This window comes from Tachyglossus aculeatus, chromosome 4 (assembly GCF_015852505.1).
Source record: "Tachyglossus aculeatus isolate mTacAcu1 chromosome 4, mTacAcu1.pri, whole genome shotgun sequence".
In the NCBI taxonomy this organism is placed as follows: domain Eukaryota; kingdom Metazoa; phylum Chordata; class Mammalia; order Monotremata; family Tachyglossidae; genus Tachyglossus; species Tachyglossus aculeatus.
The window spans coordinates 117,943,216-117,956,910 of NC_052069.1; the positions used below are offsets into that span (position 1 = coordinate 117,943,216).

At 49.4% G+C, this 13,695-nt stretch overlaps 1 protein-coding gene across 1 annotated transcript in view; it reads right to left on the bottom strand.

Annotated features, from left to right (window-relative positions):
- COL27A1 (collagen type XXVII alpha 1 chain) overlaps positions 1-13,695 on the bottom strand; it is a 222,490-nt gene that overhangs the window by 90,137 nt on the left and 118,658 nt on the right. The window contains exons 17-23 of the mRNA XM_038745686.1: positions 12,885-12,938; positions 11,601-11,654; positions 11,433-11,486; positions 8,535-8,588; positions 8,163-8,216; positions 4,093-4,137; positions 3,441-3,494 (exon numbers count right to left, since the gene is read on the bottom strand). Coding sequence (XP_038601614.1) covers positions 3,441-3,494; positions 4,093-4,137; positions 8,163-8,216; positions 8,535-8,588; positions 11,433-11,486; positions 11,601-11,654; positions 12,885-12,938 — 369 coding nt within the window. The remainder of the gene's footprint in view (positions 1-3,440; positions 3,495-4,092; positions 4,138-8,162; positions 8,217-8,534; positions 8,589-11,432; positions 11,487-11,600; positions 11,655-12,884; positions 12,939-13,695) is intronic.

Here is a 13,695-nt window from a genome sequence, read left to right on the forward strand (position 1 = left end):
GCGTCCTGGGACATGAACATCTGGGTAGAGTGGGTTGACTGGGAATCCTATTGTTCCCTGGGATTCTGTGGGAACACCTGGTGAGAGCTGATCAATAAACCCACTGGAGCCCGGATCACACAGAATCCCCGGGGTCTCCTGAAAAATTCTGGGAGAAGCATCACAGAAAGAAGGGAAAGTCTGCATAAGGACAGTGGACCTTCACAGTTCAAGCATTGTTTTGAGTGCAGGGACCAGAGACTTAGGCCAGTAAATGGAAGAGGTTCTGTGTAGTAGGTAGAGCATGGGCTTGGGAGTCAGAAGGTCATGAGTTCTAATCCTGACTCTGCCACTTGTCTGCTGTGTGGCCTTGGAAAAGTCACTTTACTTTCCTGTGCCTCAGTTACTTCATCTGTAAAATAGGGATTAAGACTGCGAGCCCCATGTGGTACAAGGGACTGTATCAAACCCAATTTGCTTGTACCCACCCCAGCATTTAGTACAGCCTGGCACATAGTAAGCACTTAACAAATACCACAATTACTATTATTATTTGGCTCAGAGTGGGAATGTGATCTCTGGGGTCCAAAGTGGAAAACAAAATCAAAACACCCTACTGATTAATCCTGTACAACATTTCCCAGATCTCCCTCTTCCTCTCTAACATAACCCTAACTCTAACCCTATTTGTAAATATTTTCCTCTGAGTTTGTTAGAATGCAAACTCTGACAAGAAAGGAAATCGGGTGCTTGTTTGTTTTGCACTTCCCAAAGGCTTAGTACAGTGCACTGCATCAAGTAAGCACTCAGTAAATACTAATACTGTGACACACCTAGGTCCAAGCTCTTGTGAAACTGTGATGACTACTACTACTATTATGACTACCACCATGGTCTTCAAGACTCTCAGAAATAGCCCCTCCAAAAGACCAAGAGGAGAAGCAGGAGAGAATTCCAGGGGAGAAGCATCACTCCAATCCTCTGTGGTTCCTCTTGATGATGTCTCCAGGGCTTCTCTTTGTTTTGAATCAGCCATTTCTCAGGCTATTCATCTTGTATCTACTACAGCATTAAAGACAGGACTTAGCTCTTTGTTAGCTTTATCTAACAAATAAATAATTAACTAGTAAGCACAGAGCAGGCACTAAGTAGCAACTACCTGGGCTGTGGGCTCCGGTCAAGTGACCTACACTCCTGGATCCAAGTCATTTTGATACAATTTTGGGCAGTGCCCAGCCTTCAGACGTGCCCATGGAGATGCTTAATAAACAGCATTTGTCTGCCTGAATGAGAGGCTCTGTGCGTCCAGCCCAAGTTCCTAAGGCAGGAGGACATAGGGCTCAGTTGGGAAGGAGCGCTGCCAGACAGGAAGTCAGGAAGCCTACGATGGACGGATGGTTTGGGAACCAGAAGATCTGGGGGTCGGAAGGGAGGGAGGGACGATGCCCCCAGGAAGACTAGTAGGGACAGGTTGAAGAGGCAGGCAGGGAGAACGTTCAGGGGGAGCCTGGGGGACCTGGGCAAGGGCATCTGTGTTAACCACTGGATTGCAGCCAATGGTTGGCCCGTCTTTAGAGAAGCTGGCACCGTCTTGGGGTGTCAGCGGCAGCTGGAATTTTTCAGCCAGGAGATAATGTGACTCCAGACGGGCTGCCAAGACAGCCGTCTGAGACATCCTCATGTCTGGGCTCTGGCTCAGAGGACCCCTCTTCGGCAGGGAGCCCCTCTGCCAATCATAGGGATCCAGGGAGGGGCTGCTGGGTCATCTAGCACCCGGACTCCCAGGCAGACCACAGGCAGAGGAAACGACCCTCTGTCCAGTGCTGGGGAGGAGGAGAAGCCACGAGGCTGATAAAACAGCACGTGGAGCACAGAGGGCTCATTGCTACCCCAATGGAAACAGAGCCAAGCTAGAGGAGAAGACAGAGAGGCTGATGGGAAGAGAGAAGAGAGCTCTTAGTGCTGTTTGCAATTTGATTACAGAACTTTGCACTGGACTTTAAAATATGCCCTCGCCCCCTCCCCTGTTTCCTGGTCTTCAGTGTTCCCCAGTTTCCCTCTCCCCATCACCTCCTACTGTTACTGGCTCACTGAACTAGGATAAATAATGAATAAATGATGCTATTTATTAAGTGCTTGCTTTTCACCAACTCCTGTGCTAAGTGCCTGGGAAGATACAAGATAATCAGAATGGACACACAGTCCAGGTCCTATGTGGGGCTCACAGTGTAAGAGAGAGGGAGGAAGAACAGGCATTTTATAACCATTTTATGGATGAGGAAACTGAGGCCCAGAGAAGTTAAGTGACTTGCTCAAGGTAACATAACAGGCGAGTGGCAGAGCTGGGATTAGAACTGGGCCCCCTTGATTCCCAGTCAAAAGTCTTCACTGCAAGGTCACGCTGCTCCCATGAGGGCACAAATTTCTGCCTCCATCAGGAAAAATCAGAGTTGCCCTACAAAATTAGAGCCCTGGGCAACCAATGGGAGCATCAAGTATAGCAGAGGATAATTAATTTCTTATTGGACCCTCTGCCCAATTTTCATTCTGTAGGTCATTGTGGGTAGGGAATGTGTGTGTTATATTGTTATATTGTAAATGCTCAAGCACTCAGTATGTACTCTGCATACAGTAAGCACTCAATCAATATGATTGATTGATTAAGTGGTCAGATGCCTTGTGGGCTTTGGGCTGGCTGGCTCTAAAGGGCCAAAGCCTTTCCCTATCAGCCTGCATCAGCATTGAGAAGCAGATTGGCATAGAGGGTAGAGCATGAATCTGGAAGTCAAAAGGACTTGGGTTCTAATCCTGACTCTGCCATTTGTCTGCTGCGGGCAAGTCATTTAACTTCTCTGTGTCTCAGTTCCCCCATCTGTAAAATGGGGATTAAGACTGTGAGCTCCATGTGGGATGGGGACTGTGCCCAACCTGATTGGCTTGTCTCTACCTCAGTGCTTAGAACAGTGCCTAGCACATAGTTAGTGCTTCACAAATACCTTTTTAAAAAAATCAGCATGAAATTCTCCGCAGTTGGATTCCACAAAGAACCCCTGTCCCCTCCCCCAGCTCCAGGCCCTGACTCCCCAACAGGGGTGTGGGCAGGCGGGGATTGAGGACCAGTGTCCCCTTCTAGGATTCCCAGCTGTGCGGTGAGGTCACTGTTTTCACCACATCTGTTTGGGCTGGGCTCCCAGCTGCACTCAATCCAGGCTTCGGACATGGTCCGAGAGCTCCTGAGTGGAGTGAGGAGATGGCAGGTGGCATTTCTCTGATCGGTTAGCTTTTTGAAGCCCATCTGCCCACAGGTCACTTGCATGTCCTACCCAGTTGTTTGCCCTCAAAGACTGGCTCCCTGTTACCTCAACATTCCAAAGTCAGGTGACTCAAATCTCCCTGCCGCCCAACCCCATCCCGCCCCCGAGCAAAGCAAGGTCTGGCACTCAGAAGGAAATCTTCCTTACCTTCAGGCCGTTGGGTCCAGGCCTTCCGGGAAACCCTTTTCGGCCAGGGTGGCCCTGAAACAGAGAGATGAACGTGGGGAGGAAAGTGTCCAGGTGAGAACATCTTCCTGCTTCAGTGAGTCGGGGGGCTGGGATCCCGGGAACTCTCATAGAGCAGCTCGTTATGGGCAGGGATTGTGTCTGTTTATTGTTATATTGTACTCTTCCAAGCATTTAGTACAGTGCTCTGCAACAATAAACACTCAAATACGACTGAATGAATGGAGTGCAGTCAGGAGGACCATGGGTAAGTGGAGGGGCACTGGCTGTATCACGGGGCATAACCAGTCTTGACCCCTGTTCCTTGGCCAATCAGCATTATAAACTACTTTTTTTTTAGGGGGACAGAGAGCTTTACTTTGTGGAGGCAGGGAGCTGGACCAGATGACCTCCTAAGGTCCCTTCTGGCTCTAAGGTTCTGGGAACTCTCAGAAGCTGTCAGGTGAGCTGGGGACCATCTGGCCCTCCTCCTTCTCCTCCTCCCCTGCCCCAAGCAGTATTTCCTGGCAGTAGCACCACCCCTTCCCACCAAGGCCAAGGGGCACCAACCACATGTAGGTCTGAGCCAGATTCCACCTTGCTGCCAGCCACTACCACCCGCTTTGGGACTTACCTCTGGGCCAGGTGATCCTGGAGGCCCCGATGGTCCTTCATCTCCCTAAAAGTCATGGATGGGACAGGAGGTGGGGGGAACCAAACAGAAATGAGGGGCAAGGTTAGATAGCTCAGGAGAAAGAATGCTGACTTGCTGAGGGTCCTGACTTGGGAGGGTGAATGGCTTTGGGAGGAGAGGGAGGTGACAATCAGCAGGGTGTGAAAAGGATAATTAATCGACTGCCAATACTAACAACAGCAATAATAATAGTGATAAGGGATGGGGAGGAGGAGGAGAGGAAGGAGGCATTGGCACTTAGAATGATTCTCTGCTCCTGAACTGTAACCAGCCCAGGACTTCTGGTTTCAAGAGGTCCACAGGCTTGACCTTTCAGGGGGTTCATGGTAGCCACTGATTCCCAAGAAATTGGAGCCCAGCATACTTGCCCACAGAATAACTGTGGCCTTTGGTAAGTGCTTACTATGTGCCAAACATTATGCTATTCAATAGGGCAGATACAATGCAATTAGGTCAGACACAACATCACCCTTTGGGGAGAGGGACAGTCCTGGCAGTTCTTCATGGGGCTTGTTTGGGACCTGGAATTTCCCACAAAACCCTGGGACCTGCATGACCCTGACTCCTGCAGGGTCAGAGGGGCACTTGGTCTGAGTCGTTCCTATTATCAGACCCATTTCCAGAGGATATTTCCTTTTCCCAAAGAGACCAGGGGTAAACAGAGATTTTGGGAGACATCCTTGCCTTCTTCTGGTCTCACTTTCCACTCTGTATTATATTCTACTCTCCCAAGCACATAGTGAAGTGCTCTGCACAAAGTAAGCATTTAATAAATATGATTGAATGAATGAATGTGAGCCCACTGTTGGGTAGGGACTGTCTCTATATGTTGCCAACTTGTACTTCCCAAGTGCTTAGTACAGTGCTCTGCACACAGTAAGCGCTCAATAAATACGATTGATTGATTGATTGATAATACCACTTTGGGTTCCTTGGAAGAGAAGTGGTGAAAAGAGCCAAGCAATGATGACAATGCTCAGTGTGACCTAGTGGCAAGAGCATAGGCTTAGGAAGACCTGGGTTCTAATTCTAGCAGTGCCCCTTACCCACTGGGGAATGTTGGGTAAGTCACAACTTTTCTGGGACTCAGTTTCCTCATCTGTAAAATGGAGATTAAATACCTGTTCTCTCTCTCTCCCTCTTGGGACAAGGACTGTGCTCTAATCAGTTTGGATTGTATCTACTCCATTGCTTGGCACAGAGTGAGTGCTTTAACAAATGCCAATTTATTAGTATTAATGGGCAAACAGCAGAGTCTTTGCTGGATTATAACTCTTCTCTCACCTGCTTCGGGAGTTCTCTAGGTTTCTTCCCTCTGTGGGCCGGGGAAATGGCTCTACTCCTCCTTCCATGGAGCTTCCTGATCTCTGGTGTGCCTGCCCTGCCTGAATTCTGTGGAGTTTTCCCACTGACTTTCAGGAAGACCTCACCACATAATGGCCACATTGTATCTCTCTGAAGCCGCAGAAGACAGCTCCAGTGGTTTCTGGATTGACCAGGAACTCACCAAGCTATGCAGGAAGAAGCCTAGCAGTGTCAGCAGAAAGTCGGCTTAAAGTCTTGGGGAGAAAATCCAGCTGGATCCTTAATTTGGTTGGGTTCTCTAAGATTTGCCCGAGGGCCTCTTCCAAGTGCATGCAACAGTTGGAAGCCTCCATTCACTAATTTCGTCCCAGGACTGCAGGCAACTTGCTTAGCAATAGCATAGTCCTACTGACATTGGGACATCGGATTCTCAAGTTAAAAGGACATAGTTCCAACCCTGAGGTTGTTGTTTCTTGGTTTCTCTTTTCTCAGCTGCTTTTAATCTACCCATTCCCATTGCTCTGGACCCCCTTCACCTGAACGTAACGTGGGGAGGGGGGAGACACCCAAAGCTTAAGAAAGGCTGAGGAAGATAGCAGCAGTAGTAATGGTATTTATTGAGCGCCTGCTAAGCATAAAGCACTGTACTAAGCCCTTCGGAAAGTACAAGCTCAAGACAATTTCTCTGCCTACAAGGAGCTTGCACACTAACAGGGGAGGTAGACATAAAAAATATCTGTGAATAGTTGAATCAGAATAAATTCTAGCTTTATTTCTATTTATTCTGATGACTTGACACCTGTCCACATGTTTTGTTGTCTGTCTCCCCCTTCTAGACTGTGAGCCCGTTGTTGGGTAGGGACCGTCTCTATATGTCGCCAACTTGTACTTCCCAAGTGCTTAGTACAGTGCTCTGCACACAGTAAGCGCTCAATAAATACGACAATGAATGAATAAATAATTGAATATATGTATCAATCAGTTGTATTTAGTTAGAACGTGGGTTCTAGGAATCAGTCAAGGAAAGCTTGTGGGAAGATAAGGGATTTTAGCAGGGGTGAAAGTAAAAATGGGTTCTTCCCAGAATGGGGAGTTGGACTGAGGCAGTGACTGCTCCTGTTGCATTGGTAGCGGAGGCACTTTGCTGGTCATTGCAATGAAACAGGGTGTTGTGCCAGGAGAGAGGGCATTGCGAGGCAGGGAGAGCTACTCTGGTCTGCTCCACAGCCCGGGAAGGAGAAGGATGAGAGGGAATCCATAGGTCCCTAGGCTGGGCCTGAGGGTAAAAATCAATGAATCAATCAATTGTATTTATTGAGTGCTTACTGTGTGCAGAATACTGTACTAAGCGCTTGGGAAGTACAAGTTGGCAACATAAAAGAGCTGAAGAGCTGAAGCAGCATGGGGGCAGACCTGGGTCCCTACCCAGACCCTGCGGTGGCCTCCATGCCCTGCTTACAGCCAGACCAGGTGCTGCAGGAATAGACAGCATCCCTGGAAGCTTCCTGGTACACCACAGCCTGACCCTGGTCTTGGGATGGAGCTGCCTCAGGGTCAAGTCCGCTCCTGGATACACACCACTATGCTGCTGAGGGACAGCCCAGTCTCCCGGACACCATGGAGTCCCCGGGCTGGCCAGTTTGGCTCGGGTCCAGGAGAGAAAAACAGGGCTGCTTTGGTTTTAAAATAATTCATATCAGAACAGGAGTGTCGCCGGTTGATAAGCTGGGGCCCTGTTCTACAAGGTTCCAGCTTTCACCCCCGGATTTTAGGAGGGCTTTGAAGGCGGGAAGAACTTGGTCTGGTGGATTTGGGAGGAGGCGAGGAATTTCTAGGCCAAAGGTTCAGCGAGAATCAGGGGACAGAGCCAGGAGAGTTGAGAGCCGGTACAGTTAGGTGAGCTTAGGAGGGAGGAAGAGAACCAGCTGGGGAGTAGTGGAGGCAAAAAGTTGATGTGCGCGTTGGGGAAAGTTTGTGGAACTCCTCAGCACCAATCTTTAAAGCATGGGCTTGGGAGTCAGAAGGTCATGGGTTCTAATCCCACTTGTCTGCTGTGTGACCTGTGTGGGCAAGTCTCTTCACTTCTCTATGCCTTAGTTACCTCATCTGTAAAATGGGGATTGAGACTGTGAACCCCATGTGGGACAGGGACTGTGTCCAACCCAATTTGCTTGTATCTACCCCAGTGTTTAGTACAGTGCCTGGCACATACTAAGCACTTAACAAATGCCATAATTAATCTTGGTTGATCCTGAACAGTCACACCTACCTAAAAGAGAGATGCATCTCGTGTTGCCTGGACAGGTTTCAGGTCCAAAAAAATCCTAAAATAATTTCCAGCCCTCACATGCCTCCCTGCCCCACATTGGGCCTGCCCCTGTCTTTGGTGTTACAAGTGCACTGTGCCAGAGAGTTGTCCCTAAAGCACCATGCCTCCCTTCTGCTGGTTTCCCAGTGAAATATCACCCCGCTGAAATGCTTCCCTATAAGTCCCTTGGGAGATGGCTTGAAGATCCCTCCTGGTCTGACCTGTTTGGAAACAGCCCGGACTGTCAGGCTTCTTGGTGCATGGAGGAAAGGTGGCCAATCTCCAAACACCCAAAGACAATTGCAGCTGGGAGCTTCTGGTCTGAGTAATGGGAGGGGGCCATGGCGGGGTGGGGGTGGGAAGGGCGTGGCTCTGCCTTCAGCTTGGGTTGTCTCACCTCCTGGCCGGACTGTCCTCTTGGTCCAGGTAAACCTCGGGCTCCTGGCTTGCCCTGGAGAGAAGGGAGAAGAAAATCACCTTAGAAAAAAAAAAAAGAGAACTGGACTGTCGTATGGCCATCTACACAGCGAGATCCCTCTCGACTTCCAGACCGGCTGCCACGGGACAGCCTCCAACATCAATTCCGTTGCCGAGAATACACTTGGAGAGATCTCAATCCAAACAGCCGGGACTGGAGATCGGGCCAGAACAATCTCTGGGCTTCATTGTGCTTTCTTTCTTTTTACTACCTTTCCCTCTTCCCCACCTCCCTCCCCACCTATTCTGTTTCCATTGGCTCCTTCCATCTGTCTGTCCGCTCGCCCCTCACCTTGGTGCCTTCTGGGCCATTTTCACCCGGGGGTCCGATGTCTCCTGGGAAACCCTAAGGAGAAGCAGAGAGCCAAGGTCACCCACCTCAGCGCCTTCAGCGGAGGGGTCCTCAGAAGCTAGAGGTTGGGGGCCTTCTGGTCATGGAGGGACCTTGGTGAAGGTGGGTCCCCTCAGCAACCCACCAGGAGTGGGCAGCAGAACAAGCAGGCCTTCTGCCTTTATTGCTAGCGAGCGCAGAGTCAGCAGGCCCCAGATTTGGGTTTAATTTGAGCCAGGTCGTCCGGCCAATCCCCTCCGAAGCTATTTTGGGTGCAGCGTCTTTGGAAAAACGTGTGGTGGTAAATGTCTCCTTGCACGGCCCCGGCGAAAACCTGGCTGCCAGAGTGTTCATCGCTGCCTGGTGTTCCCACATCTGTTTCATTGATCAGAGAACTAAACCACTCAAACATCAATGAGAGAGAGGAGCAGGAGGGGTGGGGGAGTGATGAAGGTGCTGACACACTGGGTCAGCTTCTGTCTTCATCCAAGCAGCAGCCCTATCCGTCTCGCCCCATTCACACAACGGGGAACAAAGGAGGCAACTGGCTCTCTCAACAGAAACTGGGCGTGTGGATTACAAAGTGATAGCCCGGAGTCCGAGAGGCCGGTTTGTAGTCATCAGAGGTCGGAAGCACTATGAAAAGCAGGAAATTTGTCTGTCTGCCAGTCCTGGAGGAAAGTCTCAGGCCTTGGACCATTTTGTCTCTCAGTGGGAAGGATGGAGGAAAAGCTGACGAGGTAAAAGGGGCAGAAACTTCTGTTTCAGAGATGGGATGGTCCAGAGACTTATGCCAGCATCATGCTGGGTTAGTTTCTAGTTCCTGGGCACTGACTGGGAGTGAAGGGAATCCCCAAGGTAGTTTGGGGTGTCAACACCTGAGAGGGGCATCTGGCCCTCAGAGGAATGTTCGAGGCCTAGGGTCCACAGAGAACAGGCAATAGTAAACCAACTTAACTCATTCAGCATCTTGGGTTTCAAATTTGTTTTCCTACCATGGTGAATCCCAAGGGAATCATTCAAAGTCATAGCTCATCCCTCTCCCAGCCCCACAGCATTTATGTACATATCTGTAATTTATTTAGTTCTATTAATGTCTGTCTCCCTCTCTAGACTGTAATCTCCTCCTGGGCAGGGAATGTGTCTATTATATTGTGCTCTCCCAAGTGCTCAGTACAGTGCTCTGCACACAGTAAGTGCTCAATAAATACAATTGACTGATTCAGTTTAGAGGAATCCTGGCAAAATAATATCACCCACTGTCCTGCCCTAAGGTGGCAGCCAGGGCAGGAAAATCAGGTTCCAGTTGATACTATACTCTGCTGCCCGGATCATTTTTCTACAACAACGTTCAGGACATGTTGCTCCACTCCTCAGAAAACTCCAGTGGTTGCCCATCCCCCTATGCATCAAACAAAAACTCCTCACCATGGGCTTTAAAGCACTCCATCACCTTACCTCCTCCTACCTTACCTCACTTCTCTCTTTTTACAAACCAGCCTGTACACTTTGCTCCTCTAGTGCTAACCTCACTGTGCCTCCATCTCACCTACCTCACAGCTGACCCCTAGCCCACGTCCTGCCTCTGGCCTGGAATGCCCTCCCTCTTCAAAAGGATAGACAATTACTCTTCCCCCAACCAAAGTTTTATTGAAGGCACATCTCTGCCAAGAGGCCTTCCCAGACTTAAGTCCCACCTTTCTTCATCTTCCACTCCCTTCTGTGTCACTCTGACTGGTTTCCTTTGCTCTTCCCCACTCTTAGCCCCACAGCACTTATGTACATATCTGTCATTTATTTATTTGTATTCATATCTGAGTTCTCCCCTAATAGACTGTAAGCTCATTGTGGGCAGAGAATCTGTCTGTTTATTGTTGTATTGCACTCTCCCAAGCACTTAGTACAGTGTTCTGCACAAAGTAAGTGCTCAATAAATATGATTGAATGAATGAATAAGAGAAGCAGTGTGGCTCAGTGGAAAGAGCCTGGGCTTTGGAGTCAGAAGTCGTGGGTTCAAATCCCGGCTCCACCACTTGTCAGCTGTGTGACTTTGAGCAAGTCACTTAACTGCTCTGGGCCTCAGTTTCCTCATCAGGAAAATGGGGATGAAGACTGTGAGCCCCATGTGGGGTAACCTGATCACCTTGTAACCTCCCCAGCGCTTAGAACAGTGCTTTGCACATAGTAAGCGCTTACTAAATGCCATAAAAAAATGAATGGTCCTGCCACTAACTTGCTGTGTGACCTCAGGTTTGTGGTTTAACCTCTCTGGGCCTCCATTTCCCCTCAGGCAAAAAAAAGCATAACAATCCCTGCCCCTCCCTACATCTCAGGAAAGCTGGGAGATGAGCAGATAAGTATTTGTTGATGGGCTTTGAATTCCTGAGAGAAGAGGCCCCAGAGGCCGAAGGGTTTATAAGTGGCAGTTTCATTGTGGGTTGGGGAACAGCTCTCCTGAGGTCAGGAATACTCTGGAGCGGTTTGGAGAGAATGCTTCCTTGCCTACCTCCCTGGGTTCCAATGAAACCGCAGACTTCCAGGTTGAGAGGGTCCCTTCCCGCAAACCTTCCAGCAGCGAGCCATGCTGGCATCAACTGGCAGCAGATGGCAGCCAGGAGCCGAGGGGAAGGAAAGAGAAACATCCAGGCTTCCCAGGGGACAGAAGGAAACGTGTATCAGTCACTCAGTGGTATTTTTTGAGCGCTTACTGTGTGCACAGCACTGTCCTAAGTGATTAGGAGAGTACAAAACAATAGAGTTGGTAGTCACGATCCCTACCTTCAAGGAGTTTACAATCTAACGAAGGGAGACAGACATTAAAATGAATTACAGGGAAATGGAAACTGGGCCCCTACGTACCTCAGGGCCAGGAGGTCCAGGAAACCCAGCGGGTCCTTTGTCACCAGACTTCCCCTGAAGAATAAAGGAAATAAGAGAGGAGGGGGTGAAGGCCAGGCAGTACTGCCCCCACCCTGCCCAGCCTTCTCTCCAGAGGGTGAGGGAAGCAAGTCAAGAGGTCATACTCACTGGAGGCCCTGGCTTCCCACGAACACCTGGTGCCCCCACCATGCCCTGGCTACCCTGAAAAGCAGACAGACAGGTTTGGCGTTAGCAGGCAATGAAGGCAGCAAGTGGCCCCGCTCTCCTTTCCCACGCAAGGAAGCACCCATGATTCCCAGGAGGAGAAGGCTTGGACAGAATGCTGCCACTGAGTCCACCATGTGTCAATAACCAATTCCTAGGCTTGTGGGGACCTTTGTTTGCTCTCCTCTCTCTGTCCAATCTACTTGGGTGGTGGTGGTCTGGGCTAAACTGGTAGGGAGTTTGGGAGGGTGCTGACAAGCTTTGTTTTGAGCTGGTGGGAGTGTTACTAGGGTGGGCCATGACTGATCTGCCTACACTGTATGTATCTACCCCAATTATAAGAATAAGATATAAGGGTAACAGTGTTAGGAACCAGAACACCATGGTGACTGGAGGACTTAAATACTCCTTTCCTCAGGAAGTCACTCACTTTGAGCTGAACTGACCCACCGTTCAATACAGTAGTAGTAGCAACATTAATTGAGAGCTAAGTGTGAAGCACTGTTCTAAGCACTAGAAAAGACTCATATATGAGACCTATACATGATCCATGATCCTCAAGGGGCTCACAATCAAAGAAATAGAAAATTAGAGAAGCAGTGTGGCTCAGTGGAAAAAATGCAGGCTTGGGAGTCAGAGATCATGGGTTCTAATCCCAGCTCCGCCACATCAGCTATGTGACTTTGGACAAGTCACTTAACTTCTCTGGGCCATTTGGAAAATGGGGATTAATAATAATAATAGTAATAATAATAATAATAATAATAATAATAATAATAATAAAAGACTGTGAGCCCCATGTGGGACAATCTGATTACCTTGCATCTCCCCCAGCACTCAGAACAGTGCTTGACACATAGTAAGTGCTTAACAAATACCAAAATTATTATTATAAAATAAATCTAAGACACTCCCCTCCCCTGACACCAACCTCAGTGTCCCATAACACCCATCCATCCTGTGTAGACTAGGGAATGCTTCAACTTCGGTGCTTTTCCCCACTGGGAAGGCAGCATTAGAGGTGGAAAATGGCAGTATCAGAAGCCACACAGGGGCCCTCTAAGCTAAAGGAGCTTGCTGAAGGCCCAGGGCTGGACTTGGCCTGCCCGAATTGGGGAGCCAAGATCCCCAGTGTCTGGGGAGGCCAAGGCAAACACCTGGCCGGCAGTGACTGGCACGCTATCTATCCACCAGAGGAAGCTTCCAAGCGGGCTTGGCAGCGGTTACCTTGTCTCCTTGGAATCCGATATCTCCGGGAACCCCTGGTAGCCCTTGGTCACCCTGGACACACACACACAGCAGCAAAGAGAGTTACAACCGGCAGCAACACAGCACACCTCCCGGCAATGGGGTGGGGAGCCAGAAGCAGCAGCAGCAGAAGTAGCAGCAGCAATTTGGTGTCCATCTCCTGGCCCTCCTCACCCTTCTGCAGCCATAGAGACCAACGAGACCAGCCCTGAATGGAGCACTGAAAGCCCAGATTTTCCAAGCCCAGTTCCAGCTGCCTGGGATGACAGAAGCTCTCTGTAGTGACTGCACCAAGACCAAAGAGCAGGAATTATCCTCGCCTTTGGGGGAGAGCACCACATACAGGGAACCTACCACCACCAGTCACATACCAAGTCAGAAATGGAAAAGGAGAGTGATTTTCCTTTCACATGCACCATGGGGCCTATTTATGTGGGGGTGTTAATTGAACACTGATAAATTGCATTCTCATCCCCAGCTACTCTCTCTCCTCTTGAAATGCAGGGAAGGGGAGAGAGAATGATACTTTGCTTCTCTTCCTCAGCTGCAAAACAGGTTGAACTTTCTGCATCCTGGGGGGACCACCTGTTCCATTGGCTGAATACATGTGGGGCCTGATTAGCTTGTATCTACTCGAGTGCTTAGAACAGTGCTTGGCACATAGGAAGCACCTAACAAATACCATAATTTTATTATTATTATAGCTTCCCTTCACATTGGAAAAGACACCCCTGACAGTGAGGTTCACCTATAAAGGGGGCGTGGAGAGCCCCGAATGGAGATCTATACT